This window comes from Centrocercus urophasianus, unplaced genomic scaffold (assembly GCF_019232065.1).
Source record: "Centrocercus urophasianus isolate 14NV4802_14NV808 unplaced genomic scaffold, USGS_Curo_1.0 seq_14, whole genome shotgun sequence".
NCBI lineage: Eukaryota > Metazoa > Chordata > Aves > Galliformes > Phasianidae > Centrocercus > Centrocercus urophasianus.
Genome location: NW_024884586.1, coordinates 20782536 through 20810132, shown reverse-complemented (window position 1 = coordinate 20810132; position 27597 = coordinate 20782536). Strand labels below are relative to the sequence as shown.

The 27597-nt window shown below is 39.4% G+C and overlaps 1 protein-coding gene across 1 annotated transcript in view; it reads right to left on the bottom strand.

Annotated features, from left to right (window-relative positions):
- Nucleotides 1-27597, bottom strand: part of LOC122157596 (cytochrome c oxidase assembly protein COX16 homolog, mitochondrial) — a 45726-nt gene that overhangs the window by 12893 nt on the left and 5236 nt on the right. The window contains exons 2-3 of the mRNA XM_042813439.1: nucleotides 24825-24902; nucleotides 8904-8966 (exon numbers count right to left, since the gene is read on the bottom strand). Coding sequence (XP_042669373.1) covers nucleotides 8904-8966; nucleotides 24825-24902 — 141 coding nt within the window. The remainder of the gene's footprint in view (nucleotides 1-8903; nucleotides 8967-24824; nucleotides 24903-27597) is intronic.

The following is a 27597-nucleotide window of genomic DNA, read 5'->3' as shown; positions in this document are numbered from 1 at the left end:
TTGCTCAGTAAGGGAAGAAATGTGAAGTTTTTGCATTCAAGTCTCCACAGGTTTAATTATCTTTTTAGCTTTGCTGAAGACTGGCAAAATCCACACAGATGAAACCAACAGAGTTCTTGTTGCTACCTTCGGTAGGACCCAATGCTATTCACCTACAGCACAAACAATTAACTTAGCACGAGCTTGGTTAAGAGGCTCTTTCTACATAGTTTATTTTCCCCTTAGTTTGGACAATTCAGCACTGTGGGGCTGTGCCCCAAATCAGAAAAACTGAACTACATTGGGATATACTGTTTAGAAATTAACTCTATTTAAGCATAAGACTACGCAAACACTCCAACTGGCATGGCAGAAGGAATCGTAGGATTGAGAGTGAACAGAAATATCTTCAGTTGGCAATGTTGTAAAGGATTTGTATCATAGATGCCATCTATTTGCAATGCCAAATTGTCTATTACATTTTTTTCCCAATTTGAAGAATGAGAAATGCTTGCCTTCGTCTCAGAGGTATCATCAAGTTTAACGTTTGCAGAGTGCACTCATAATCTCGTGTGAAGATGCTACAGTGATACAAATTACTTAATAAAACAAACAATTAAGGTAGTTGGTTAGAACTATATGGTTACACAACTTTGCCATGACTTCCCCCTTTACTCTTAATATGAAAATCTTGGAAGTCACACTCAATCTCATGAAATAACTTGCTATGTATGCATCACACTCACACAGCACACACGATGGACTTCTGGGTTCAAAGAATTTACAGAGCGGTATGGATGAAGTCAAGAGAATTCAAGCTGCATGGGTCATTCGCTTTATTGTTTCTTCCTTCATCAGAATTGAAACTCTGAAATACTCAACGTATAAAGAACAGCCCAAGTTCTTTATTACACTTGCAAAATCAAATGTCCAAAATTCAGCAAATTCCACAGTGAACTAAGTAATGAAGTACACTTAGCATGGCTTCTACTTCCCTGGTATATGGAAGTCTTAATAAGCTATGGTTAACTTGCGCTAGGAAGTAAAAAGCTGCTTACTGAGGTTTATTTTATGAATTTACACTTCGGGAGACTTAGCCAAGCTGACAGCAGTGAGAAATTTCTGGATGTTAAGTGTCTTATCTTGCCAACTTTGCATCATAATGAACTCTGCAAAGGTCTGTCCTGGTTTCTGCAGCAGAGCCCTCTAAAAGAGGGACAGACACTTGGGATGTGTGCAAGCTCTCTTTCAACTATTGAAAGCTGAGCTTGGCTGAAGGAGATCCAAGATCTTTTGCAGTGCAGAAGTGTAGTAAGAGCAACAAATCACTCCTGAATCCTCTAGGTCTGTGGCTAGGAGGTAGAGCAGATGCATTTCCACAGCTTGTCCCTGTCTGGAGCCCACAAACGCCTGCTGAATTTTTAAGCTGGCAACACAGAGGTTTCTTTCACGTATCTTACTTGGATTATAAATACACTTTCAAGTGTGAACTATTTTTTCACTATATGTATCTAAAGTTTGGCAAAATATATCTGTCTAACAATTACAAAAAAAAAAACCAACACAAAACCTCTTGAACATCTAAACCGAAAAGCATTGTACAAGGATCGAAATACACTGGACTTACAAGTCACACCTGATGTTTTTCCCTCTGAAGAGATACGAAAACTAGGCTTTTACAGGCTTCTTATGTGAGAGAAAAAAAAGCTGTAATGAATATCAGAGGGAAAGGGCTAAGAGACCACCAGCAGAAGAAATGATCAGGTGCTGTGAAACTGCGAAACTAACACCAGTGTGTGGAAACAAGAAAAGAAACAACTAGAATAACTATACAACAATAATGTCAAATTAAACTTCAATTGAAGCCTTTACATGACTACCTCAAAGTAACACACTCTTTCAAATCAGCAGCCAACTGCATTAACTAGTGTAGCTCTCCAAGCTCCTGATTTCAACCTGTGTCGCACACAGCACCGCCCCTATCCTGGTCTCAGCCAGCTCAGGCAGCACACAGAGATGCTGTTCTTTACAACTTCCTTTCTCTTCTATACCTTCCTGCTGATTTTCAATACATCTCTCTTCCAGAACTCGCTTGTCAATTTATATGCTTAAGCAGAATGCTTTTCTCTTTGAAAAACTATGGCTTTGGTCAGCTGTTAGCAGAGCAACTTCAGCCTTTCCAGTCAAAAATAGTTTTTCTAATGACATCAATGGCAACTTTTGATTTGTGTTATTGGGCAGATGTTTGATGAGGACACTGATATGGGTGCTGGTGCCCCTCTGTACTGCCAAGGTCAGTAAAGATACTTCTCAGCAATACTGCTGATGGCATAGTAAACAAGTAGCTTGAAAATACACCATTCAATCTGTCTGTACCAATGGGCCCTCAAAATGTTGTACCTGAGAATGACTGAAGCATTTATCTGAATTTTTCCAAGAATAAAGAGGAAGTTTTAGGAGGTAAATTCTGGGGTATTACTTTGGTTGGAGTATGTTTCAGGTTTAAACCTCCTCCACTTTCATTTTTGAGCTGTAAGATGGCACAGTGAATGCTGCCTGCCTCAGTGACCTGCTGGGAAGATGCCATGAGAGGACGGAGCACCGCAGATCAAAACATTAACAGCATTTCATTCAGCCTTGTAACTGCTCAATGAACAAAACTCAACTCTAACCAGACACATCACAATGCCTGGGGTTAAACAGGGAATGTGACCACTCAGTTATTAAGAACCTGATTATTCCATTAAAAACTGCCAGTATCCATGATCAGTCTCCAGCACCATCTCATTCTCCTGCTTGATCAATACGTCTCTTAAGACATACAGCATCCCACTCTTTGTCAGTAACTTGCAATGCACAGTATGTTTGTACTGTTTAAGTGCTACATGAAGATGGTCTACAGTAATTTGAAAAGTAAGGAAAAAGCATGTGAGAACTGTACTAGCAACCTTCTGAAGTCTTTCAAACAGCTGGAGTGCCTATATGGGCATCATCTGGCAGTCACAGTATTCTTTGACTTCCAGATTCCAGATAGTTTCTAAGGAAGCTCTTATCTCTGTGACCTGGCAAAGTGGCTTTTCACTGGCCACTTCATGTTAGTTTTGCTTTCCCTTTTCTCTTTTTGTCCATTCCATAACACTACTTGCTTTGCTGCATCCACTTCAGAGGCAGTAAATGCAAGGAATGTATAAAGCCTCAATGGCATGGCTAAATTCCCATACACTGTATTAAAAGCTGCTTTAGAGTTACTTCATACCAAAGATCTAGCAATTCCCCACTGGAGGCCCACTAATGACAGATGTGCTTTACATTTCTACATAGTCAGCTCCTCAGAAGAACACTCCCAGCGCTGCCTGGGAGATAGCTGCTTCCCCTAGGACCATAAATGAACAAATTCAGTTGTGCTGTGTGGATGTCACTTTCCCTACTCTTTAAAAAAAAAAAAAAAACCAAAAAAACTTTTGTTGACAGAGAACACACAGAGTTGGCCCTAACATGATGAGAGCTGCTCTGTTCTTCTGGGTTAAAAAGCCACACAAGGATGCAGGCAGTTACAAAGATGTCTATTTTGGAAAAAAGAGAAGAGATTATTTGTTCAACATATGCGTACATTGCAGTCCAGTTTGCTGCCAGACTGCACTGTTAGCTGCCTTACTTTGGTTTTTACCTATGAGAAATCATCATCATCTTACGGGGCTAAGAAACATGCAGATGCAATCCACATAAAGAAACAGTTCATACCTACTGAGAATTCCATGCAAAGAGATATGCTATAAAAATGAGTAGAAAAAAAAAATTAGAGGACTGTTTGCAAAGATGAATTCCAGAAATAAGGCCAGTGGGAAGTGATGTCCTGTGAGCTTTCCTCAGGAGGTATGTGTCTCTTTCTGAATGAAAGCTTTCTCACAGCACCTCTTCCTAAGACCCTATTCCACCCACCACTAAATTCCACCTTTATCTGATTGTTGTTGTTTGTTCAGTTTTTTGATCACATTTTGAGGCACTAGAGCTTTGAGAGTGCAAGGAGGAGAAAACTGCTTGGGTATGGATTGCATACACACTCAGAATAAAACTCCTAGTGCAAGGTATCTTTAACCAAAATCTTTCCCTTGTCTTGTCCACAGCAGTCTCTATGGCAAGCTAACACCACTTTGTCCTTCTCTACAAAACCAGAAGTGATGAGGACTTACAGTGAAAAAAAGAGTCCCCAATTCAGTTTACACTGGAGTAACTGAAATGCAAACAGCTTCATCCAGTGCTTGTCCAATGTACAACCTGGAAGACAGGCAGAACCCATGACTGTCTGGAGCAGCTTTGCTTAACAACACTCTGACAAAGAAAAGATGGGAAGGGCTTAAAGGAAGAAGGAACAACATCTCATCTCTTGGTGTCATAATGGACTTGGTGTCATAAACCAGCGTGGATTTTCTTCCCCAATATTTTTAACATCTCTTAAACAGCTCAAGATACATAGCCACTAGCATTTAGCTCACAGACACTGAAGTAAATCAATCAAACAGGCCAATCCATTAATTCTCAAACAATAACAACAAAGTCAGTAATCCTCTGGTATCAACCAGGGAACCAACAAGATGCCTGCAGATTTCAGCCTCTGCTGAATTATCTTCCAGTACAGTCCTCCCATCCGTACCTCTAATGTATCTACTGAATACTCTTAAGACAGTAAATACACAGGTTATAGTCCCAAACCACCCCACCATACCTCTGATTTTGATTTTTTAACTGTTCTGGATAAACATTTCAGCGCTGCCATTGCAATATCTCTGCTATAATTCTCAAGACAAACAGTGAGGCGTCCATTCAGAGCTTACACTGACCTTTATTTGATCTATCAAATTATGAGGAACAAAATCTGCAAACCACTCAGATACATTAAATCAGGAGTAGTATTCTCTAGACAATCACACAGCACTGTACTCTACTCACTTATCCTGTGCCAAGTCCAACAGTTCACAACCAGTTGAAGGAAAACTTCAAAATTTTGCAATTTAATGTTCTGTAAGCCAGACTTTTTTTTTTTTTCCTGTTATGTTCAAATGATGTTCCTATCTGTTAATAATGGCCTTTGTTACTATCTTTGTTGCACCAGGGAACTCGTCAATAGCTGGCACTTTCCTCTAATGAAGGTATTTATATACAACTAGCGTTCCTTTACGCACTTTCAAAAGTATTCAAATCTTTAAAGTTTCCTTGAGGCATTTTCTCAAGCCCTAAGTGCACATATTCAGCCTTTTCTGCAACCTATTTGATTACTAAAGTCCTGTTCAAAATGTGGACATCAGAAGCGGATATTACGCTTGAGTACGAGCTTCATCAATAACACACTCAGAAGTAAAAGTCATCTCTTCCTACTATCTGCCATTCCAGTTTATATTTATAAAGTCTGAATTAGCTCTTTATGCCACAGCACCACTATAGAAGATCAATCTGAATTATTCATTCACTGACTCCTAAATCTTTTCCAGAGTTGCTGCATTTCATCACACAGTCCACTCTGACCTGCATTTCCATTTTTTTAACAGATAAGGGAGGCTTTTTTAACGAGTACTTCGCTCATTTGATGGGCCCCGCTTACCAAGTAATGCTGAAGAGGTCCCAGCACCTCCCTGGCCACACTTTGACTACTTCAATACTTTGGTGTCACTTGTACATCAGTAATGATTTTACAGTTCTTTCCAGATCACTGAAAAAAGAACTCAGTATTGCCTAGATATGTCAACCTGTCAAATTACTTAAAAGAAAACTCTGTGATGTCCTTTTATCAATCTTTTCTACCTTCTCATTTACTATTTTCACAGCAATAATTTACATTATTCAACTGTACTTCAGTTCCTGCTGGTTAAAAACATATCTGGTTTAAACTCAACTGATTTTTCCATCATAAAATTATAATTCTGTAGGTTATTAATATGTTCTTCTTAAGGTTGTTATTGGCTGTTGGGTTTTTTGCTTGAAAAACCCTAAACAACAATTCTTTATTTCAGGGTCCGATGTGACTGACTTGAAGCAGGATCATTTTTTTTTACTGTTTACTACATCACTATTTTCACAAAAGTACAGAAACAAAATGCCAAAATAAGGAATGCAATTTTGGCATCACATTTAAACAATGACAAGGAATATATTCTGATTGTTAGGTATCCACAAAAAGTTTGTTACTCATCACCATAATCAGTTCTTTACCCCTTTCTTCCAAACAGTCTTTTTGCACTTTCAAATACAATACTCTAGACTTCTGTCACAGGTCAAGAACTTGACATTTTTTACAGTGTGTTCTACAAGGCACAGCTCAGCAGCAGAACTACATTTCCATTAGTACCAGTGACACTAGTGGACAGAGCTGTGATTTATTAGGCAAAAGGGAGCAGCAAGGACTAATTGGCTGGATGAGGACACAGAAGTGTGTGAGAGGAATGCCTAAACAACAGAGAACACACGCAAAGGTAGCTTGTTCCTATGAGGTACAACCTCGTAATGAATGGCATTACTAACAGATCTGAGATACAAGAAATGCCGTACATAATTCAGATGCAAATACAATCTTGCTCAAATCAGCACACTTTCCAAAAACATTCCTATATGAATAAATGGTAAAGTTTGTTTAGTTTGAGGGAGTAGTAGTTAATAAACAAGATGATAAAAACATCTTTGTTAATTTTCTTGCTGTATGTTGATTGTATCTGTGATTACATCTTTCCTCATCACCACCACATCACACTGAAGAAAAAGTGCAGACTTCAACAGGCATGAAATAGGAGAACTGTTGTTGTCGTCTGTAATAATCCAATAAAGGTACATCCTTAAGCAGAAATTATTACATTCTAAAAGAATCCAGTACATATTCAAAATGTAGACTTTTGTAAGGGCAAGAAGATAACTTTAAAAGTCATCGTGAGGGGAGAGCAATGGACATTTGCATGCATCAAGCAATCATGCTTCAGAAGAGCTGGCTTGGTCCCCTCAGTAACAGCTGCAGATATAATGCTAATAATATCATAAAATAAGGCTTCACATATTAAAACAGCAACTTTTTTTTGAAACTGCCCTTGATCTTTTATCACACCAAATTTAGAAACAGCCACCAGTGTAATCCTCCAATGTGACCTAAATATAGAATTAGATGTTCTTAAGAGCTGGACCACACGGGGTCCGCAGAAAAGTGCTCTCCTAAATGTCAGCGGTAACTCAGTGATTGGTCAGATTTTGTCCATCAGAATAGAGAGGCAGTAAGTATTGATTAAAACTGTCAAATAGTGACAGAGAGGCCGTGAAGTACACGCTTGACTGCCGAACTGCTGGTGGTTCCGCCAGCTTCACTGAAGCAAGGAATGAGTATGCCTCCTGCCTGCGGGTCAGCGCTCGCAGTAAAGTACACGTTGAGACCGGAGACCAAAACAATGATCTGGATCTCTTCTAATTATGTGGAAATTCACATCCATTTGTTTTCCTATACTGGTTTGCCCTCCCTAGAACCCAAGCACTGCTTTGGAAAACTTTCAGCATGAGAACTCTCAGCAGTTTAGATTAAGAAAAAGTAAGATTGCTTCTGTCACTTCTGTCCATCAGGAAGGAACCTCATTACCTGAGTAGGCTTGTAATACGTTGTTATGCGGGCCACATCCTATTACCATTGATTTCTCCATAAAGCTGATGCAATTATGGCCATTTAAATATTATCCTTCAACTATTTACTTATCTTGTTGGAAAGAAATCTAAGCATATCTGAATACAGATCAGTTGATTTTGTGGTTAGGCAGCAAGTAAAATAGAGATGCGGTTCTTTTTACTGCTTGTGGTTCTTCCATATAAATGAATCAGAGTGGACACATATTCTATGGAAAACGAGATGCAGAGTAATTGCAGAGGCATTCAGAACTGACTGGATTTGTATGTGTTGAGTTTCCACATGTACTTAAAGATCAAAACTTTTTATTTCCCACACCAAAGAACACAGTTTGTTATAGAACACAGCTCCAAATTATTTTCAGTAATGGTAAAACATTTCATAAGTCTAGCAAGTAGGCAGATGTTCTGCAAAATTGCATAGGTAAAAGTGCAAAAGGTTGAGAGTTCTTTCACAGATGAGTCACAGAAGAGTAATGTAATAGAAAGGTTTTATTAGCAAGACCACGTACCACCATTTGGACACTTAAGTGTGAGAGCTATGGGTGCAATCAAGCCCTTGAAGGGCTTGTGACAGTAATGTTGAATGCCATAATCACCGGGAAGACCACGGCGATAGACAAAGTGTTAACTAGACATCTGATCTGCAATTTTAAAACATCCAAATTATCTGAATTAGCTTTATGCTTTGCTTCTGGATACAAGGAGCCTTTTTCCAGTTCTCCTAACAAGGCTTTCTGCAGACCTGAAGATTTATGAAACTCTAAATATTAAACTGGACAAAATAGCTATTTTGAAGCTCAGTAATATTTGAAGAAAATGCACTGTGGAGGAAAGAAAGAAATATTTCTCTATAAAATTTCCTGAAATAGTGAGAAAGTAATCACGATTGTTTGAAAGCTATACAGAAGTTTAAAAAGCAAGAAAATGGTAAGAGGCAGCACATCAAGTACACTGTTCAGGCTAAAGAGCATCAAAACTTACGTAGTAGAAGTGTTGACATATACACATAATCATACCATCTAAGCCCAGCATCAGCTCTACTTTTATAGACCAGGTAAACCATACACATAGTCAAATTTATTTGTCGGCACCTGGACATCAAAGTAAAGCTGTTTTCAGAAAGAAGCATTGCATGTTCAAAAATCTTCCTTTACATAAAACCTTATTTTTATTGGACATCAGTGAGTCCAAGGCAGACGGCTGATCTAATTTTAGATAGGGACAGACCCACCCCACCAGCAGCTAGGGTAATAAAGGGGAGCCAAGGTTTATTTTACCTTATATTCAGATTCCAACGTCACATTGTTCTGCTTCAATTTTTCCTTCAAAGCAGGATCAACCTGTAAAACAAATATATATATATTTATATATAAATATAAATAAAGTTTGCTTTTAAGATTTTTTTTTTAAAAAGAAATTTAAACCTCAAATAGATCAGTACATGAAATCCCTCCTCTCCTACAAATATATGCTGTTTGTTTAGACAGTAGTATGATGAACTGGGCTGAAAAGAGACAAGTCAATAAACTTTCATATCAAACCAGAAGCACATCTGTAATTAGACCCATACTTGCACAACATTAGATACTTCCACCTGAAACTGTTCAGATCAACAGTTTTGAAGTAAATAAAGCCTTAAACAAACAAAAGAAAACCAACAAAGAAAAAACTGCTTTCATGTTACATATTTTACTCCTGAATGGTGTGTTCAGAGAACAGGCATACAACACACTCTGCTTTACAAAGTCCACACATAATCATATTTCCAACTTTCTGGAGAACACATTGCTCTTTCCTATACCATATGCTTTGATTCTATACCAACAATGTTGACAATTACTGCCAACCTACAGTTAGTCAAAGAACAAACCCAAGAACAGAAATATGAGTGAACAACAGTGGATAAATTTCATGCAGTTGAGCCCAGAGGGAGATGTGCTCATCCCTCCCCTTCCTAAGCCTTTCTTAAAAGGCCTGAGAGCACAAAATTTCTTCATCCTTAGAGAAAGTGTTTCGTCTTCTTTCTCCTCAAACAGAAATCAGCCAAATGTGCAGTACTCAAACACAGTCTTTAGGCTAATCAGTTAGACTATCAAATCTACCATGACAAATCATTCTCATTTTTAGACCTTAAATACAAATGCTGTTAAACCAATAGATGTGTGAGGGGACTGGAAATGTATTCAGTTCTACAGCTATGGTTCACTAGTCCAACTATGAACAATTCAATCAACATAAATTGTTACTCTTAATTTGCTACTTCTTGATCTGATTGAAAAGTGCTCAGTTATCCTTATCATCGTTGGCTTTGAAAGTCTAAAATGAGTCTAGAAAGGAGGGAATACAAGTTAGAGAACTTGCCTGGCTTCTACCTTCAGATTCCGCCCTATATTGGTCTCCTACACTGAATAAAAAATGAGATGCTATGTCTGTGCCTTGGTATTCAAGGCCTGCTCAGAACTGCCCTTCACTGCAGACAGATTGCCTCTCCCTTTCTGTGACTGTGACCTCCAACAACAGCCATGCCTCATTAGAGCAGCAAACCCATCCATCACAGGCACAGAGTGGGACCTTGCTGGGCGGCCAGGCAGGCTGCAGAGCTTGTGTTTGCTGAGATGAGAGCGATCGCAGACCTCAGTGCGTTCAGAACTAAATGCAAACACCATTTGTTACGCTTAGCGTTCTCACAGCACACATATGGACAAGGGGAAATAAATGCTCCAGCAAGTGAAGAAGCAAGAAGGAGGGAGTTTCATTTCCTCCTACATTCTCCCTTCAGTTAATAAGACACCTGAGATAACACGGTTGGAGCAGCATCTTTACTTAATTAGCTGCAGCCATAACTTAACTCCTACAAGGTGAAGGGAAACGAGCAGTGAAGGTCCTTCTGTCCTCACACTTACTTCCATATTTATTCTTCCCTCTGTGAAGCAAGAAGACTGGCTAAAGCAGATACATCCCAGACATCCCAGAACTTGTAACTGTTCCACATTATCTTTGTAATACTGACAAAAATGCAAAAATGAAAGAGCATGGTTTAAATTTCTCAGAAAAAAACACCACTATCCCATAAACAAGAAACAAAGAAAATCTACTTCTTTAGAAGCACAAATTTTATTCAACAAATTAATTTACTGAAAAAAATAGCAATTAAACCCTATCTTGAGGGCAAATGATGCAAACATCTTGGAAAGGGCTTAATATTTACTTGACAAGTTGACAAAAGACTCAAATCCAACCTGCAGAACATGGTATTTTGCTTGTAGTTGGACAAAAATATCAGGTAGCAAAAATGTATTTCCTTCAATCTTTACCTTTCCCTACATACTTACCTATAATGTATAATTGAAACAAACTTGACTCTGCTCAGAAGTCGAGTCACACGTGCTCTAAGGCCTTGGCTGCAAAGCCCCATTTTGCAGTTGCCAAATCTGAACAGAAGGTCACAAATAATTTTTAGAACTAACAGGGTAGTTGAAGGAAAGCATGCTCTGAAGCTCTGCTTTCCCAGCACTTGTACCATGCTACATAATCCTTCTGATAGTACAGTAAGAAAAAAAGGAAATATAACGGTCCTATTGCCATTCTGAAAAGGCAGATTAACATCAATAAGAACCACAATCTCAGATTATACCAGGAACACTCACTGTGTGGGTAGAACCAGAGAAGTGCCACACATCACACACCTTCCTCAAGAGCCAAGCACAAGCACATCTTGCTTCATTTTGATTGCCATGCCAACACACGTGCTGCTGAAAGAGCTACAAGTATTCAGCCACGTGCTGAAATGAATCATCAGCTATGCTGTGAATACAAATCCCCATTGATAAAGCTGATGGGAAAGGGCAAAGCCTAAATGCCCTCACAGCCTGGCACTGGCAGTAACCTCTGCACCATCATTTAGGAGGCAGTCAGGAACAGAAGACAACATCCATTTGCACCAGCCTATTGCCTGTCAGGCCAAATCTCCGATACTCCTTTAAGATCTATTTAAATCCAAGCTGTGTCACTAAAAATGGAATTCAGAGATGCATGTTGTTCTTTTAATTACTGCGCATCTTGAAATTATTGCTGAAAAGCTACTGAAAGGCACAATAAAAGTATCTGGACAGCTTTCATGAGAAGCCACCAGCAAGGCTTGGACATCTGTACTAAAGATACCATTCCCCAAAATGGGTTCACCCCTTACTATTTCTGCATAGAGCTCATAGCAACGTGAGTGAAACCCTCTCAAAGTACGTTGCTCTATACAAGTTCATTTTGCATTACATCTCTCGGAAACACAAGGGTAGGTATACAGACAAATCTCAACACAAACTGTAAGTGCAAAGTTATCAAACCATAATTTTGTCTTGTCTCACAAGCTCCCGTACCTTCAAATTTACCCTTACTAAACTTCCAAAGGTTTTCAAGATTATCAAAGAGAAAGACTTAAAAACAAAACAAAACAAAAAACTTCAGGCAGTAAATCACAAAAATATGCCTAGAAATCTTAGTAGGCAGCTATTTGAAGCTGTAAGTCTCTAAAATCCTTTTAGAAGACGGCTCACTTCTCATGTTAAGGCTAACGTTCCAGTCTTTCAGTTCAAATTAGCTCCAAGCCTGGCTCTGGGTGCAGAGCTGGAGCATCTCCTCAAGGCGGGCAGGAACACCTCAAGCCCACGACCCCTACCAGGTTGGGGCCTTCTGCAGTGTGCTGTGAGAAGCTGCCAGCCCCTGTGTTCTCTTGGGTAAAGGGTATTTTTTATTTGCGACACAAATATTCCTGGCATGGTTATAAACCCTAAGAACTACTAAAAATTCTCTAGCTAACAGCTCTGGGCTGGTTCTCAGTGACCACAGCTCATTTTGGTTTAGAAGCAAATAATAAATACAGTGACCGAGAGCTGTGAACATCGCTTATTTTACCTCAGAGATACCCAAAGGATGGCTCTGTCAGCAAGAAGCCCAAAGAACACCACCACTACCCCCTGTCAGTGCATTAAAGCAGTTGAGCAGCGTCATCCTCCATTCAGTCCTCAGACAGCAATGAATTGATCCACGTTCTGATTTTCAAGGCAGCATCCTGTCACCCAGAACAAATGCACAAATGTGTGTAATTCAGACAGCCCACCTTCACAATAGTTATCCTTTATTTACCCATACCTTCTCACTATTTGTAGGCTGGGGTTTTAGGGCAAGCCAAGCTGTGAGTACAGAACATCTTCTAAAACTGTGGGCTCCCTCATGCTACACAGCAATGCTGCCAAAGGACAGCCATGCCATGAGGAGAGCCCTGTGCCTCAACAGGCCCCTCTCACATCAGCCATACGCTGGTGGCCAGGGCCTGACCAAATATTTGCACTCCAGCCTCAGAAAACTTTCCCTCCAGCAAACATTTCCAGAAGACAGAACTTGTCTACCCTAAAACTAGTTGGTTATTTTTACTAAAACATGGGTACTCTTTCTTACCCAGTTCTCCACAAAATAATATCCCACTGAAAGATTTCAGCTTTTACTTTAGAAACGGGAAGGGCGATGGATAGGATTTAATGAACATGAATTAAGCTTTTTTTTTTCTCCCCCATCTGCTCACACCAGCATAAACAGATGGGCCACAATTCTCCTGCAGCATCCACAACACAGCCCACAAAATTGACTGCTTGCATGAAATCCTGCAGTTTGTTCTCCACACCCATTTTTGAAACCTAGTATAAAACAAAAACCACCAGTTCAGGCTGTCCCATAGAATACTATCTTCAAATCCACAGATCATGTCAACTCCTCTAGATGGAAAATCAGCAGTCCTAAGCAGAGCAACTTAAATTTTCCTTGAGGAAAGACTCCAGTAAGTTGTTACAAAAGTCTGTGTCACAAATATTCCAACCTGCGGCTTTTAAGCAGCCTGGGCAGCTGTGCACATGAGACGACACATCCCAGGACCGGGGTAGTGCCTGTAATCTACAGATAAATGTCATTCGGCTGAAGGCAGTAAGAGAACGAAGGTCAGAGCATCAGCAAGAGCAAAGGGCAAGGGAAAACATACCATTACTTGTGCCTGCATTCCCAGCAGCCTTTAATTACTTTATTCCGAATTTTTAATACACAGAAAACATGTATGTAAGGCTATTGCTCAAGCTTGGACAGGAATACTTCTGCATGTTGAGGCGATACTGAGAACAAATCCAACACTCAGGCTCACATCCTTTGACTCTTTCATAAGATCTGCATAGAACACAGACAGACAAACAAGAACTATATATATTTAATCCTGCCTCTGACAGAAATCAATGCAGACATTTCCAAAGGAGCAATATTAAATCTTATTACAGAAGCAGTTCCCACAGTTTTGGTACATGATGTGCCAGTAATCTCTCAAAATCTAAATCTTCTGCTTGCTTCCAGATGGATTAAAACAAATAAACAAACAGAAAGCACCTACAATCTCAAACTCTGGACCATGTATTTTCACATAATAATGTAAGGACAATGCAAGCTATTATGTTCAAAGTTAATATGGAGACCAAACCAAACCTTTCATTAGCAAGTACTTAAGCACATCTAGATTTTTTCATATAAAATCATCACAGCTAACAAAGTTTTCCAGCTCTGATTTCTGAGGGGAAAAAAAAGGTACTCAAGCATTTAATCAATGAATGGTATGCCTTCATATCCTGCTTGATTTGCAGGTGCACATTTATTTGATATATAAAACATAAATTAGCACCTTAGACCTTGGCTTTGAATATGCCACCATAAATTTCATTTCACAGTAAAATTCAGCACAAAAACTGCTCTTTCTGGTACAAAACTCTGGAAGCAACAGCAAAACCCTTTGTGCTTCTGAAAGGTCCCTGCAAGAAAACCCAAATCTTGCTGTGTACATGAGGATGCATCAGCCCTAAGCGCAGACCCAACCACCTCTGCAGGGCAGAACTTTCCAGTCTGGGTCTCAAGGGTGGCACCCCCAAGCTTTACTATATCCTGGTTCCCCTGTAGCCCAAGAGCACAAAGGGAGGAACTTGCCAAGAATTGGGTGCAGTTTCCCCCCAATCTCCTTTTTAGTTTCTTCCAAACAAGAAACAAAAGTGTAAGAGCTTCCAAGTGAATTGGAAAAATGTGTTCAAGGCCTCAGAGTGAACTATGCAAGAAAAACAGAAATGGCTCAGCCTGCTTTTACTGACAGAGGATTTAATGCTTTAATCTGTCGCTACAGGAAGGGGTGAAAAGTAAGGCAGCAGCACGTTCAGTCCTCTGGGCTGAAATGTGGACCATTGGTCTCTTAACCTGGAAGAATGTGCTTGGAGAATTTGCTGAGTCAGCCACCACAAAGCATTAACAGGCAAAACAGCAAGAGGAGCAAGATATCTGCTTCAGAAATATAAAGAATGTTTCTCAAGGTGCCTTTGTGAAGCCTCTTTAGTATGCAATACCCGTCCTGCTACAGCCACTTAAACAGTATGAAGTACACAATACAAACTAAATGCCCTTAAGGTATCAGTCCAGAAAAAGGAAATGTTACAAAAGCCTTTGTAACTCCTTTTCTTCTCCTCAAAGTGGGTATAATTTATGAAAAATTCATAAAATCTACTAAAAGATTTTACCATATTTAATACGAGTTTCATCACACCTTAACTTACCTTCAAGCACTTTTTAACACCTCAACAAACCTCCCAGAATTCCTTATAATGCTTCGGCTGTTAATAATCTGACACGTGCAGCTTGGAATGTATTTTCTGCCATGTTGGTTAGCCTGGCACCACGCTGTTTGTCAGTGAATCACTAAGGTTAGAAAAGACCGCTAAGCTTTTCTAGTACAACGAACAACCCATCACCTGCACCAGGAAGAAAACATATACTGAAGTCTTCTTCTGAGTCCAAATATTTCTCAATATAAAACAAAAGAAAAATATTTTGCTGGGTTTTAACCTCAACAATTGATTTTGGCTACAAGTCTTAAAACTTTCTGTAAGTACTGTAACAACGTTGGCATTTTTTAATGGGTATTTTAACAGGAACAACTTTCAGAATTCAATGTGAACTTCATGCAATGGCTTTTGTTCTCTCCGACCTCCATCTCTGCAACAAATTACGTACTGAAAAAAACGTGGGTTTTTCTAACAACCACCATCCTAAATATCCATTTTCTAAAGGAATTACTGCCTTTATAACAGCTTTCCACCCTACAGTAAAAATACTTTCCTTACTGACATCTAGTGAAGTTTTACAGAAAAAGAAAAATCCTATTCTTATACTTGCACAAAGCTTACTGCCTTCCAAATGTACATATAAAATGACTAGAATTTGTATGTCGTGCACCCTTTTCTTTTGAAAGATATTTTGCCACTATTTTTAAATAAAGAACATGTTTACCTGCTGAAGGCTCAGATGTTCTGATGGGTATATTAGAGGAAGCCATAATAATGAGATGTGGAGTAATTAAAATTAAACATGACTAATGAAGTTACTGGTTTTCCATTATGCGAGATGAAAATTTGCAGTTCCAATTTGCCATTAGATATTCCAAATAATTGGATCTTGTTACTTACTGTATTGTTTCAAATGTGACGTATCTATTTATAGCAGAGAAAAACATAAATGGACCATGTAATGCTTCCAGAACTAAAAAAATACTATAGGACTCAACAACAGCTGTGCAGAAAGCAGTCCCTAAGCCCTCTGGCTACTATTGTACTTTAAAGGGCTAAGCATCCCACATGAAAAAAAAACAACTATAATAAGTTCAACGGGAATTATGAATGAGAAGGATTTTAATTCATGCACTGTAGATAATAATAGGGCAAGTTCTCTCTCTATGCAGTATTGCAAAGCTTGCATTTCTACATCCTGTATCAGTGAAGAAAGAAAAGTTCCTTTGGGAATACCTAAATGAGAGTCTCCTGCTCCCATTCATCACAGAACACGGAAGGCTGTGTAAGAACATGTATATTCTTTAAGGGTTCAGAAGTGGATGGGCTTTAAAGAGAGCTTGTGAACTTCCTCACCCCATGGCTGCCATTTTGCCTGCACTAGGACTACATGCAAACTCAAAGACCTTCTGTCATCCTGCAACTCCAGAGAGGCAAGACACCATGTTATACCAGCTACAACATTCATTTCAGCACTCACTCCTGTTCTCATTTTTGTATGTCATAAAAAAAAGGCATTAAGCACTGCCTGACACAACACACAGGAGGCTCAGTGCAGACTCCATGGAAAATATATCACCCATCTAAACACAAGCAAGGGCCTCATGAGGAGACTGCAAGGCTCTCCTGGTGCTTGTGGGAGGCGAGGGGAAAACAGCTGGATGTTATGCTTGAGCCAAAACTACCTGCATCTGAATTACACACTTGCAATCCCTCCAATTGCATGGCTAAAAATACCAGTAATTAATCGTGTCAATGTGACAGGATTTAAAAAAAAACAAACAACAAACAATAGAATACTTAGCGCTGTATAAAATGTAAAATTCTGAAATCTATCAACACTTTATATACCAAAATTAGTTCCACTTGCAATGGCACTATAATGAGTTTCTCCACTTAACAGTCTTCTCTTCATCTGAATCTAATCTTGACAAGAGAAAAGAAAGACCATAAAGAATTATGAAATGGAAAAATGGCTTCTGTTTCAAAATGAGGAACCCGGAATACTTGCATTCTATTTCATACTTTGTCACAGAGAAGCTCAATAATCTGAGATAAATCTGCCAGATGTCCAGCTTTCCCTAGACGCAGCCCTTTTTTTTCACCCAGAAATTCAATCCAAACCGGAAAAAAAAAAGAAAAGAAAGATTTGGCCACTTGCCTGGAATTTCCAGATGCTGGGCAGCACAGTCATGCAGTAGCTCTGACGCAGTTGCTAGATGATTAGAAATCCTGCTGAATATATATGCACTGGGACTGTCAGCCATCCAAATAGAGTTACCTTGTGTGCAACCATCCAGAACATACGCAGCAAGCAGCCTTTACTGAGAACTCCCAAGTAAGATATGCCAGGTAGGACAGAAATTGTGTCCTCGTTTTCCTGGACAGAAACACAAGAGCCCTCACATGAAGTATTCACTCTATGGCAATCTTCTAAGTGCATCCACATACAAGAAAGCTGGAACAACACACCAGGCCATCTGACATTTACTTGTTCAGAACAGGCAACGTAGCAGCAGCCACTCTGCTGGCACACAAATCTCAAGATTCAGAAGGAGATTTACAGGCAGCTAGCACCTGGTTGTGCAGCAAAATCCACAGCCTGAATTAGACTTCTGAAATAAAAAATTAAAAAAAAAAAAAAATCAAAACGCAAGGTGGTTAAAATGCCTAGGAGGGGAATTCACACTGGGCAGCAATTAGAGCAACAGTAACTACAGAGCAACAACAGGAAAGACTGAGGAGTTTCCCAGACAAATAAAATGTGCCTTTAAATTCCCTTCCACACCCTGGGTAAGGGCGTGCCGACCAAACCAGAAGGTACCAGAAAGCATCTCTACTTCTACAGTCATTCTGTACGAAGCCTTGGAGGTTGTACTCATCAGCTCACCTAAGGGAGATCGCATCTCACTTAATATAGATCAAGGGATATATTTAACCAAGCCTAAAAGGTTTTCTATATACTCAATAAATGACATGCTATGCAACACCATAAAATCTCTAGCACCAGAGAGCTTGGCCTAAAGCAGAATATTAAGCACACGAAGGGCCTTCAGGCCAGCAGTGATAAACATCCAGGCAGCCACAGAACAGAGGAATCACAGCTTCTGATCTAGTCAGATACTAAGCCCATGAATCTTTAAATCAATTATTTCCAATCTGTACTAAAAACACATCACCTTTCTGCCTCTTTAAGACAAGCCACTTCTCATTCAGCAAAGCTCATTAAGGTATCCTTTCAAAAAGACATAGCATAGCATGGATGGTAGGAAAAAATGTGTATTACCAAATAATATTACTATCACCATATCCCAATTTAATGAGACTGTTGCAGCTTTCAACAACCATACTGTGTTTCTGATAGCCCATATATAGTTCAGGTTACTAGCAGAAGTCTTTTGGTGTTCATAGGTCTCCCGGTACTACTAGCACAGGCTCCCTTCATCAGAGTCTCATTTTTCTTCAACTTGATAGGGATTATGTGAAAAGGCAGGTATGGGCCATATGTCACCTCCAGACTGTCCCACAGTGTTTTTAGCTGTCAGTGGTGGCAATAAGCAGGGGGTGCAGGTGATTGAAAACCATCTGAAAGCATGCACACAGCATCAGCCTCTGGATAGAGAGACAAAAATCTTATCGAACCCAGGACTGGATACATGTTTGGCTTTTGAGAGGTTAAAATGCTAAACGGAAAGGATGTCTGAAAAATGAAAATTCACCTATTTGTCGAGCATAGCAAATTCAGTAAACACTGTTTATAGATGAAGTGGGAAAGTAATCTGAGCTCAAGCAAAATTGATTAATTTCTCCTTAAATCGATGCAGAGTACACAAATACAGCGCTAGCAGCTGAACCTCAAAGATTTCCAAGAATAGCATAGACAGCTTATTTCCATACAGTCCCTCTGGACTGAACTGAAACAACAGAAAACTGATGTCTGAACATCTGGTACCACCACAGTGCAGCTCTGCTACCTTTCATTTCTGTGCCATATTGCAGGGCAGAAATTACTGCCTTGGACGATTCTGAACCACAGTCAAAAGATATAACAAGCTTCAAATCCCCCTGCCAACAGGAGCCAGGCTGCTTCACTTAACATCCAATTCTAAAACCCTCCACTAAGCAGGCCATGCTTGAAAGCAAGGTTTGCTTTAATTTAGCAAAAAGTGCTCCATTACATAATGAGAAATGACTGACAAAGAGTTTTTTTCCCTACAAGCAATCTTAAGTCTATGCATATGAGAGCCTCTAAAGCATCAAAGGTTTCAGCGTATTATTTTCTTAATTTTTGGAGGACCTAGGACCAAGATCAGTGAATTTAGTCTTTGAAAATCACTTAAATCAACTTACACAAGGAAATTAGTCAAAGTTTGTCCTTGTTAGGTGCCTGACTCAGGCCAACCTCATCTGCTTAAGTAAAAATAAATACAAAATCATCAGCCTCGATTCCTTGCCGCATTGTGCTTGTGTCATTAGCTTACTGAAACCAATCAAATACATGAAGGTGCATTTCTAAGTAAATAAAAGTTAGCCAAAAGCTTGCTGAGAAGACTTAGTTACTCCACCAAGTCCAGTGACAGACCCTAAAATGATTCCATGATTCCTTGCTGACAAACTTAGAAAAGACACCTTCCCCATCCAGAACAATCCACAAAACATTAATTAAAAAGGTTTTGATTCAGTTTTGTTCACACTTGCATCCAACAGGTTCTTTTTAATGCTACCTCCTATGACATCATGGGAGCAGAAAAGGCAGCTCTCCATAATCCCATTATACTTCAAAGATCACCAGCGGAACAAGTAAGAGTTCCTTCTGAGGGAAGGCACAAGGCTCCAGGGAAAGAACTTTAAGGGCAGGCATGAACACTGTTTAGGCTTCTGCTACAGTCAACTGAATAGAGATGGGTATTTCTAGAGGCAGTAAGATATGTGTTTAAAATAGGATCTGAGGCTTCCGCACCTGAAATTACACAAATGTTTATCTCACCTACTATTTACCCGTCAAATTGAATATACTGCTGGGCTAAGGATGGTGCATCTCACTGAAATGTGGTAGCAATAAAGTTTTGAGCTTAATCTCTCTGCTTTTTCCTGCAGTCAAACAAGAACATCATTGTCAAGCATTTATTTGAATAAGGAAAGAAGCATATTAAGGAGGCATTCCTGGCTCAAACCATCTACACTGGGCTGCGTGGATAGCTCCCAAACTAGGCTCTGCATTCAAGACAGTGGAAACATGAGCAAGGTGAATCCCAGACAATGCACAGCATCACAAGCATACATTTAGATTTAGCTGAGCAGATACTGAATGTTTTGATTTCACTTATATAACTCTAATTGTACAAATAATCCAATTTTGACTATTTTAAGTACTAACAGTGTTAATTTAATTTGACCTTTACATTGGAAGGAGCTGCTGGCACATCTAGAAGTCCAGAGGATGAGTCTATACGCATCTGGAACAAAATCAAGCAGAAAGTCTGCAGAAAATAGAAGACAACTGAGTGTATGGAATGACCGGGGCTGGCAGCCACAGAGTCATGCCTATCAGTTATTGTTAGAACAAACCTTGTGCTTCTCCCATTCAGTCCAATTGCAATGACCTCACCTGGTCAGATTACTCCTTTACAATGGTGAAGTCAGTCACGTTTTAGTCAGACTTCTGTACTTAGGGAATACTGAGTTGTAAATGATTTCAAGCACAGCTCCATCAAACAGAAGCAATAGCCAACAGGCAGTTTTAGTAGCAGTAATTCGGGGCATGGCTCCACCTGCCATTCCTGTATACACACCTGAGCTGGTTTGTGTAATGCCAGCCAGCAACACAGCCTTGTCCACTCACTTGCAGATGCACTACCCTTTTTGGGTAGGTATTGCAGCCTTGTATGAATATCGAGCTGCTGCAGTTGTCATGATCAGTGCTTTCAACAACTTTCAGTGCAGAGGAATGTTTCAGACTGGAACACAAAAGCATTCTAATAGGCAGATACCCCTTGTTGACTATCTACTCCCAGCAACCAGTACATGCTGGGCTGATTTCCTGGACCTTCCTGAGGCAATTGCCAGTTGCATACCTACCTGATACAAGGCCTTAATGGCAACAGGATGTTTCTCTGCTCCTGTTTCCGCCTGCACTATTTTACCCCGACCCAAAACACTTGAATTAATGCATCTCAACTGAGGAAATGTTTTTTTAAATACTCATTTGAATTTAAATAATTCTATTTGACTTAATTAACTTGCCTATTGCCTATGTAAAGTAGAGCAGCTTTAATTACCTTCCTTTCACAGAGAAAGTGAGACTCGCTAACATTCAGTAACTGCCTTCTGCAGTCATTTATATCTCAGTAAAACATTACTAAGGTGATCTCTTAGAATTCTACTTCTGGGGTGCGCTGTCTTTGCTCAAGACAAAAGAAAAAGAGGAGTGAACTGGGATCTTACATCTTATGATCTTACAATAATGTTATATCTTATAACCACTGAAGAGGTCAGTACAACAATGCACTCTTGCACAACGCATCTTAGGAACTATTTGCAGACTTTATAATCAATTGATGTTTTGCTTCCTGACCTCAAGATTCCAGGTTACCTGTAAGTGCTCGTGCTGCACGTACCCTGAAGGAACTTGTTTGGTGCAGTCTCCTCACACTGAGAACCTGCCTCCCAGTAACACCTCCCCAATAAAGCTGCATTGGAGCTTAAAAACTCTGTTTTATTAGTCAGAAGGGTTTGCTAAGGATTTGCTGTCAGCGTGGACTTCCCCAGGAAGTTGATGCATTGCTGCTCTTCAGCCCTTCACATTAACTATCAGCAAACAGTACAGATCGCTGGTCTGTTACTTCTGTCCAAGACTCATATCCAAAATAAGATCTGAATTAGCACGTCTCTAACCATGCCTTGAATGGCAAAAGTGGGCACAAAGTAAATAAATATAAATTCAAAAAAATGTTATGTACTTTAAACATTTTTTGTACATTAAACAGAAGTCACATTTTCTGTTTTAAAGGTGTCTCTGTTCAATTACATGTGCAACATTAAAGTACGACAAAGACAGAGCTTAGTTTTCCATTTGAGAATAAAGGTGCTTGGAAACATGCCTACACAATCCCACCCATTGCTTCTCCACTAATTCAAGGTGGTTTTCCCATAAGCATATCTGGTTTTGCATGTCCAACTGCAATTTGCATAAACTCTTCCCAGAAAAGAAACAGTTGCCTAATCTGCATCAATGGCTATTTTGGCAACAACAGATGATGGAGAAATCCTTGATTCTGTCTAGCATAAGAGGCATTTACATCAATAAGCATCTTGGCACAAGTTTATTTAAATGCAGTCTGCTCAGCATGCTTGCAGAATACAGCTGCTCTTGGTATCCCAAGTCAAATCAAGGTGTTCCTAATGAGGTTTACTTCTTTTGAAAGAGATAGACGTGAACAATGCCCTGATATCCAAAGATGCTATTCTAAAAGGACAGAATATCTGTTCTTGCTGCTAGTTCCTCTCCTTCTGCAGCTCTGTTTTTGTTCCAATCCTAACACCACACATCAGCTGAGCCATCTAAGTCCTGTCTATCTAGCAGCAGAATTAGCAGACACTTAAGTTCAGCAGCCATGCTGACAATAAGTGGTACAACATAATTTGCACATCCTTAATATACAACCAGAAAAGACAGGCACTCAGGCATTACAAAGCCTACCCTATATCCAGATGGGTTGCTTAACTTTCCACAACCTCCATTTTTTCAGCAGTAACATGGAGATAATAAACCTGCCATGTTTGACAGCAAGGCTATGAAGCTTCATTAATTTAAATGATGAGAAAGCCTACTGAGCTCCATATAGAAAAAGTGTTATTTAAGGTTTTTATTCCAAAGGAGCAACAAAAAAAGATTCCATTTCTGTTATTGTCTACATCAATTTGCATACAACTGTCCAGCTCCCCAAGAGGTGCACTCTTCCTTTTTCTGCTAAGGACTTCTGTGTGTTACATAAGAAAAACATTTACTCTAACAGAAAGATGTCTCAACCAGTGAAGATCTATTATGATCATTGGATTTTTAATAGCATTTTTAAATTACACAGATTACTGTTCTTTACCTAAGTTACATGTGAAGTATTTCAACCAATAAAGAGAGAGAAGACTGCATTCTAATCACTTATGCTCTCGTAGTTGCTGAATTAGAATGGTTCTTAACTCCGTTTTCATGGACATAGAAACAGAAACTAATGGAACGCATTACTTTCATTTGTCTCTCTGTAACTACCAGCCTAAAGTTGGTGTTGCTAGATTGCAGCTAATCTATACTGTTCTTTATTTAAATTTCATCTATTCAAAAATAAAATCGTGAAAAGAAACAAAAGAGATGCTGCAACCTTAAGTAATACAGGCTGGAGCAGAATCCAGATGTCCTCTTTTAGCTTTTCAGAGAACTCCAAGGTGCAAGCAGCTTCCCCTCAGAGCTTCCATATACTGCTGTCTAATTCAGTGATGCTTCCCTTGGTTACAAATGCTGAGACACAGAACATCATACGTCTGAATAAGCATAACCATGACTGCCTTTTTACCCTAGGCTGCGGTCACTGTTCAATTAATGGAGGTCAAATGTAACCTACTGAGTACAGATCTGACTAAGAAACTGACAGGAACAACAGAAATCTTCTCCCCCCTCCTGTGATTGCCACCTGATTGGAGGAAAACTTAAATGCTACAGCTGGTTCTGAAAGCCTAGGACTGGAAAAAGTAACCAGCCAGAGCACTAAGATTCTTCTCCCATCTTATGGGCTATGTCACGTAAGAGTCTGAGCAGTAGCAGGCTGCATGGTGCTTCATGTGCCATAGCCAGGTATGCAGTGCAGAGAGCAATGAAGAACAAATGAAGGAATTCAGACGGCCCATAACAATTGTCTAAGGCGAAACATGAGGGTCTCCACACCTTGAACAGGTGAGGACCTGAAAGATTTGACAGTAGAAAGCCACCGCAAGCCCGCTCCGACTTATGTTACAAATTCTGTAGTGAACATCTTATGCACAGTGTCTGGAGTCTCACATAAACACTTTTTATATGAAGCACTCTACCATCTTTAAAAAGCTTCACACCTTCTGCAAGTCAGCAGCGCTGGGACCACAGTGACCCTCCGCATCGCAATGGCAGGCTCACAAAGTACCCCAGCCCTGCAGGCATGTGAGCCCAGGCTGAACCGGGCCATGCACAGCCTCATCCAGTGGGCAGCAACTTTCTCTTGTGCACCTTTTAAAATATAAAGTTGTTTAGTCTAAATTAGGTACAAAATCTTTCTAATAACCTCCTTCCTGATGTGCTACACTTCCTTTCTCCAGACTCAGAATTGCCACTTACAAACAACAGTAGGAACCAAACTATTTGTTAATCACTTTCCACAGCTGGCAAAAAGACTTGCTATTATCTCAGCCTCTATTATCTATACTGCTTGCTGCCTAAGAGCATAAAATAATATCTCCTAATACTAATATTTTGCTTGTCCGAGCAAACTATCTTTTATGAGTCAGCACATTTGCAAAATGAAATGAAGAGAAAACCACTTGAAGTACCTTGCCATGTAGTTTGTGGACATCATATCTTATCTGAGCAAACTCACGGAGTCCAAAAGATCCCCCAACAATGTAGAGCTGAAAAACAACACAATGAAAGTGTGTGTTAGGACCACCACAGAAAAAAGAATCATAGAACCACCAAGATTAGAAAAGATCTCCAAGATCATCCACTCCAACCATCACCAACATTTCCTGCTGAACCATGTCCCTCGGTACAACAACTAAACATTTAGATGTTGTGAAGAACACTCCACATACTGACACAGAAACACAGAGAGCAAAGTTTTGTGGTCTGGCAGCTGGATATATCACAGAGCTACAGCTTCAAAAGGTTGGTAAGAAAATCCTTTGAGAGGCCTACCACAAATGGGACAGCCCCGTATTTGTAGCTCAAGGCATTAATGCTGTTCTTCTGGATAGATACTGATTCATCTATACATACAATAGAATAGGAAGTATTAATATCAAGGAAAAAATAATGCTTTCTTTATGTATGAATATTCTGTTAAGAACAAGTAACAGGAAACAGAAAATAAAAGCATTCAAAATAGTTTAAAAGAGCCTGAAAATTATTTAAGATTTATTCAGCCGTATCTGGTATGTCAGCTGATGATATGCTATCTTCACACCATATGCTGAAAGTCTCAAGGAACAGACAGTAAATGAATCTTAATATGGTAAAAAAAAAATCCATTAGCTGATATTCTTTAAGTTCTAATGAGAATTATGTTAATTAACATCTTATGTGTTAATTTAACAAATGTCATGTCCTAAAGAAAGAAATCAGCAGTACTACAGTCAAGTTTATAGTTACAAACAGCGCTTTATGGTTGTGATGTCAGAGTGGCTGTGGTGGAGCCAAAGCAGATGCACTGGTGTATAGCAGGTTCAACGAGGGAGAAAGCAGAAATCCTTGCAGCATCACTTCAAAATTAGCCTGTCTGACAACAAAATTGCATGAAGTATATTGTTATGAAATGTAATAAGAACAAAGGCACGTTCAACTATAAAGCAAATGTTTGGGGACTTTTTTAGCTTAGATCATCTAAAACTCTGTAAAGTAGCTAGTGGAAGTGAGGCAGACAGCTGCTGCATGAAATAAATCATGTGCTGCTCTCATTTGGCCTCACCACACTGTTTCACTTGTTTGACAGCAGCCATCTATTATACATTAATTTCATGTTTGCAGCTATACACATGATAAAGAAGTTGATACACACACACTTCTCTTCCTTAAGACAAGTTTTGGCCTGAAACTGTAACCTTATTCACAACATCTTTATGCTGCTCCTGGGGCAAAAAACTTGCATTTCGGTTTCCTTTTGCTTTTCATACAGCATAAGCAGAACAGCCAGCCTGGTAAGCTGGACGCGTCGCTTAGAGTCATTATCAATACGAATGCCTTACACTTCCAGTACTGTGATGGTCAGTTTCTCTTCCTCCAGATCTTCTCCAACCTTGGTGATTCTATGATTCTATGCCACAGCAGCTCTTAAGTTAATTATATATATATTTAACTGCATTCAAAAGTCAGTAAAAGAAGCAATGACAGTACAGGAAGGTATCAATGAGTTTGTGCAACTGTAATAGCGTTAAAGGTAACAAAGTACCTGGAGACAGACAATGTGTTGAGTGAAGTACTGGCCTTGGCTTAAGTATTGCTGTTCTCTTTTGTACTATGAGGGAAGATGTCCTCACCTTGTTCATATAATTGTATTTAAAGGGAACAGTACAGACATACAAACAATGATAGATCTAGATTTAGCAGGCAAAATAATCAGAAGTGGGGTAAGACACTACAAATTTCAGCAATGTTCTTAGCTTGTTGGCTTTGCATACTCCATAACTCTCACTCACGTTTCTAGTTTTCCAATTTATAAAATGGAGATAATCTCTACGTTCCTTGCAAGATAAAAAAGCATTACAATGAATTAAATTGCTCAGTGTAAGTCAAGGGCAAAGCAAAGTCCAGTATGTTCCAACAAATGCCAGACAGGCCCAGACAAAAGAGACGCAGGGGAAATCCTAGCAGAAGTTATTCAGGATACCATATAAATAGAACAATTAGGTTGGCAACATTTTCATGAGGTCAGATGCAACTTGACGCTCCACTTAAAGTGAAAACTGGGAAGGTAACTCCAAACAAAAAGAAAATTAAGTACATTTTCCTCCATCCTGATTTAATAATCATATGCTTAAATCATAAAATGTAAATGCATGAGCAACTGAAGACTACCCAAGTCGGAAAGTTGAGATATAACGGCATTCTGCAACAGAACCGTTAGTTTTACATGCTTCAGATACAGAGCACAAACTTTATTATGGAGTGAACGCAACCTGCTTAATTACTTGAATGCATTCAGCAGAGTGATGAAATGCTGTGCTTTCTCCTTTCCTCCCAAAGTTTAGCTTAGGATGTAAAACCAGGAAACACATTGGTGAAGCAGCACTCAGCACCCGTTAGGGTGAGCAGCTCAGCAGCACAGTGAGCTCAACCTCCCATCAAAGAACTCGTGCTGGATCATTTCTTTATGTTTCAGTGAGTACACAAAAAAAAACAACAAAAAACAACCCTACAACGTTGTAATACAATTATGCATGCATGGAAGACTTGCGTGTTGCAAAACAAAATGAAAGATAGGATGTGACATAAGAGCACCATCTGTCACATACACTCAGCAGCCTCAATAAATGTCTTATGTAAAAAAATGACATAAAACTCTCTTTAATTCTTTTTAAAAATCTATTTGTTCACTTCTGCGTCGGGAAG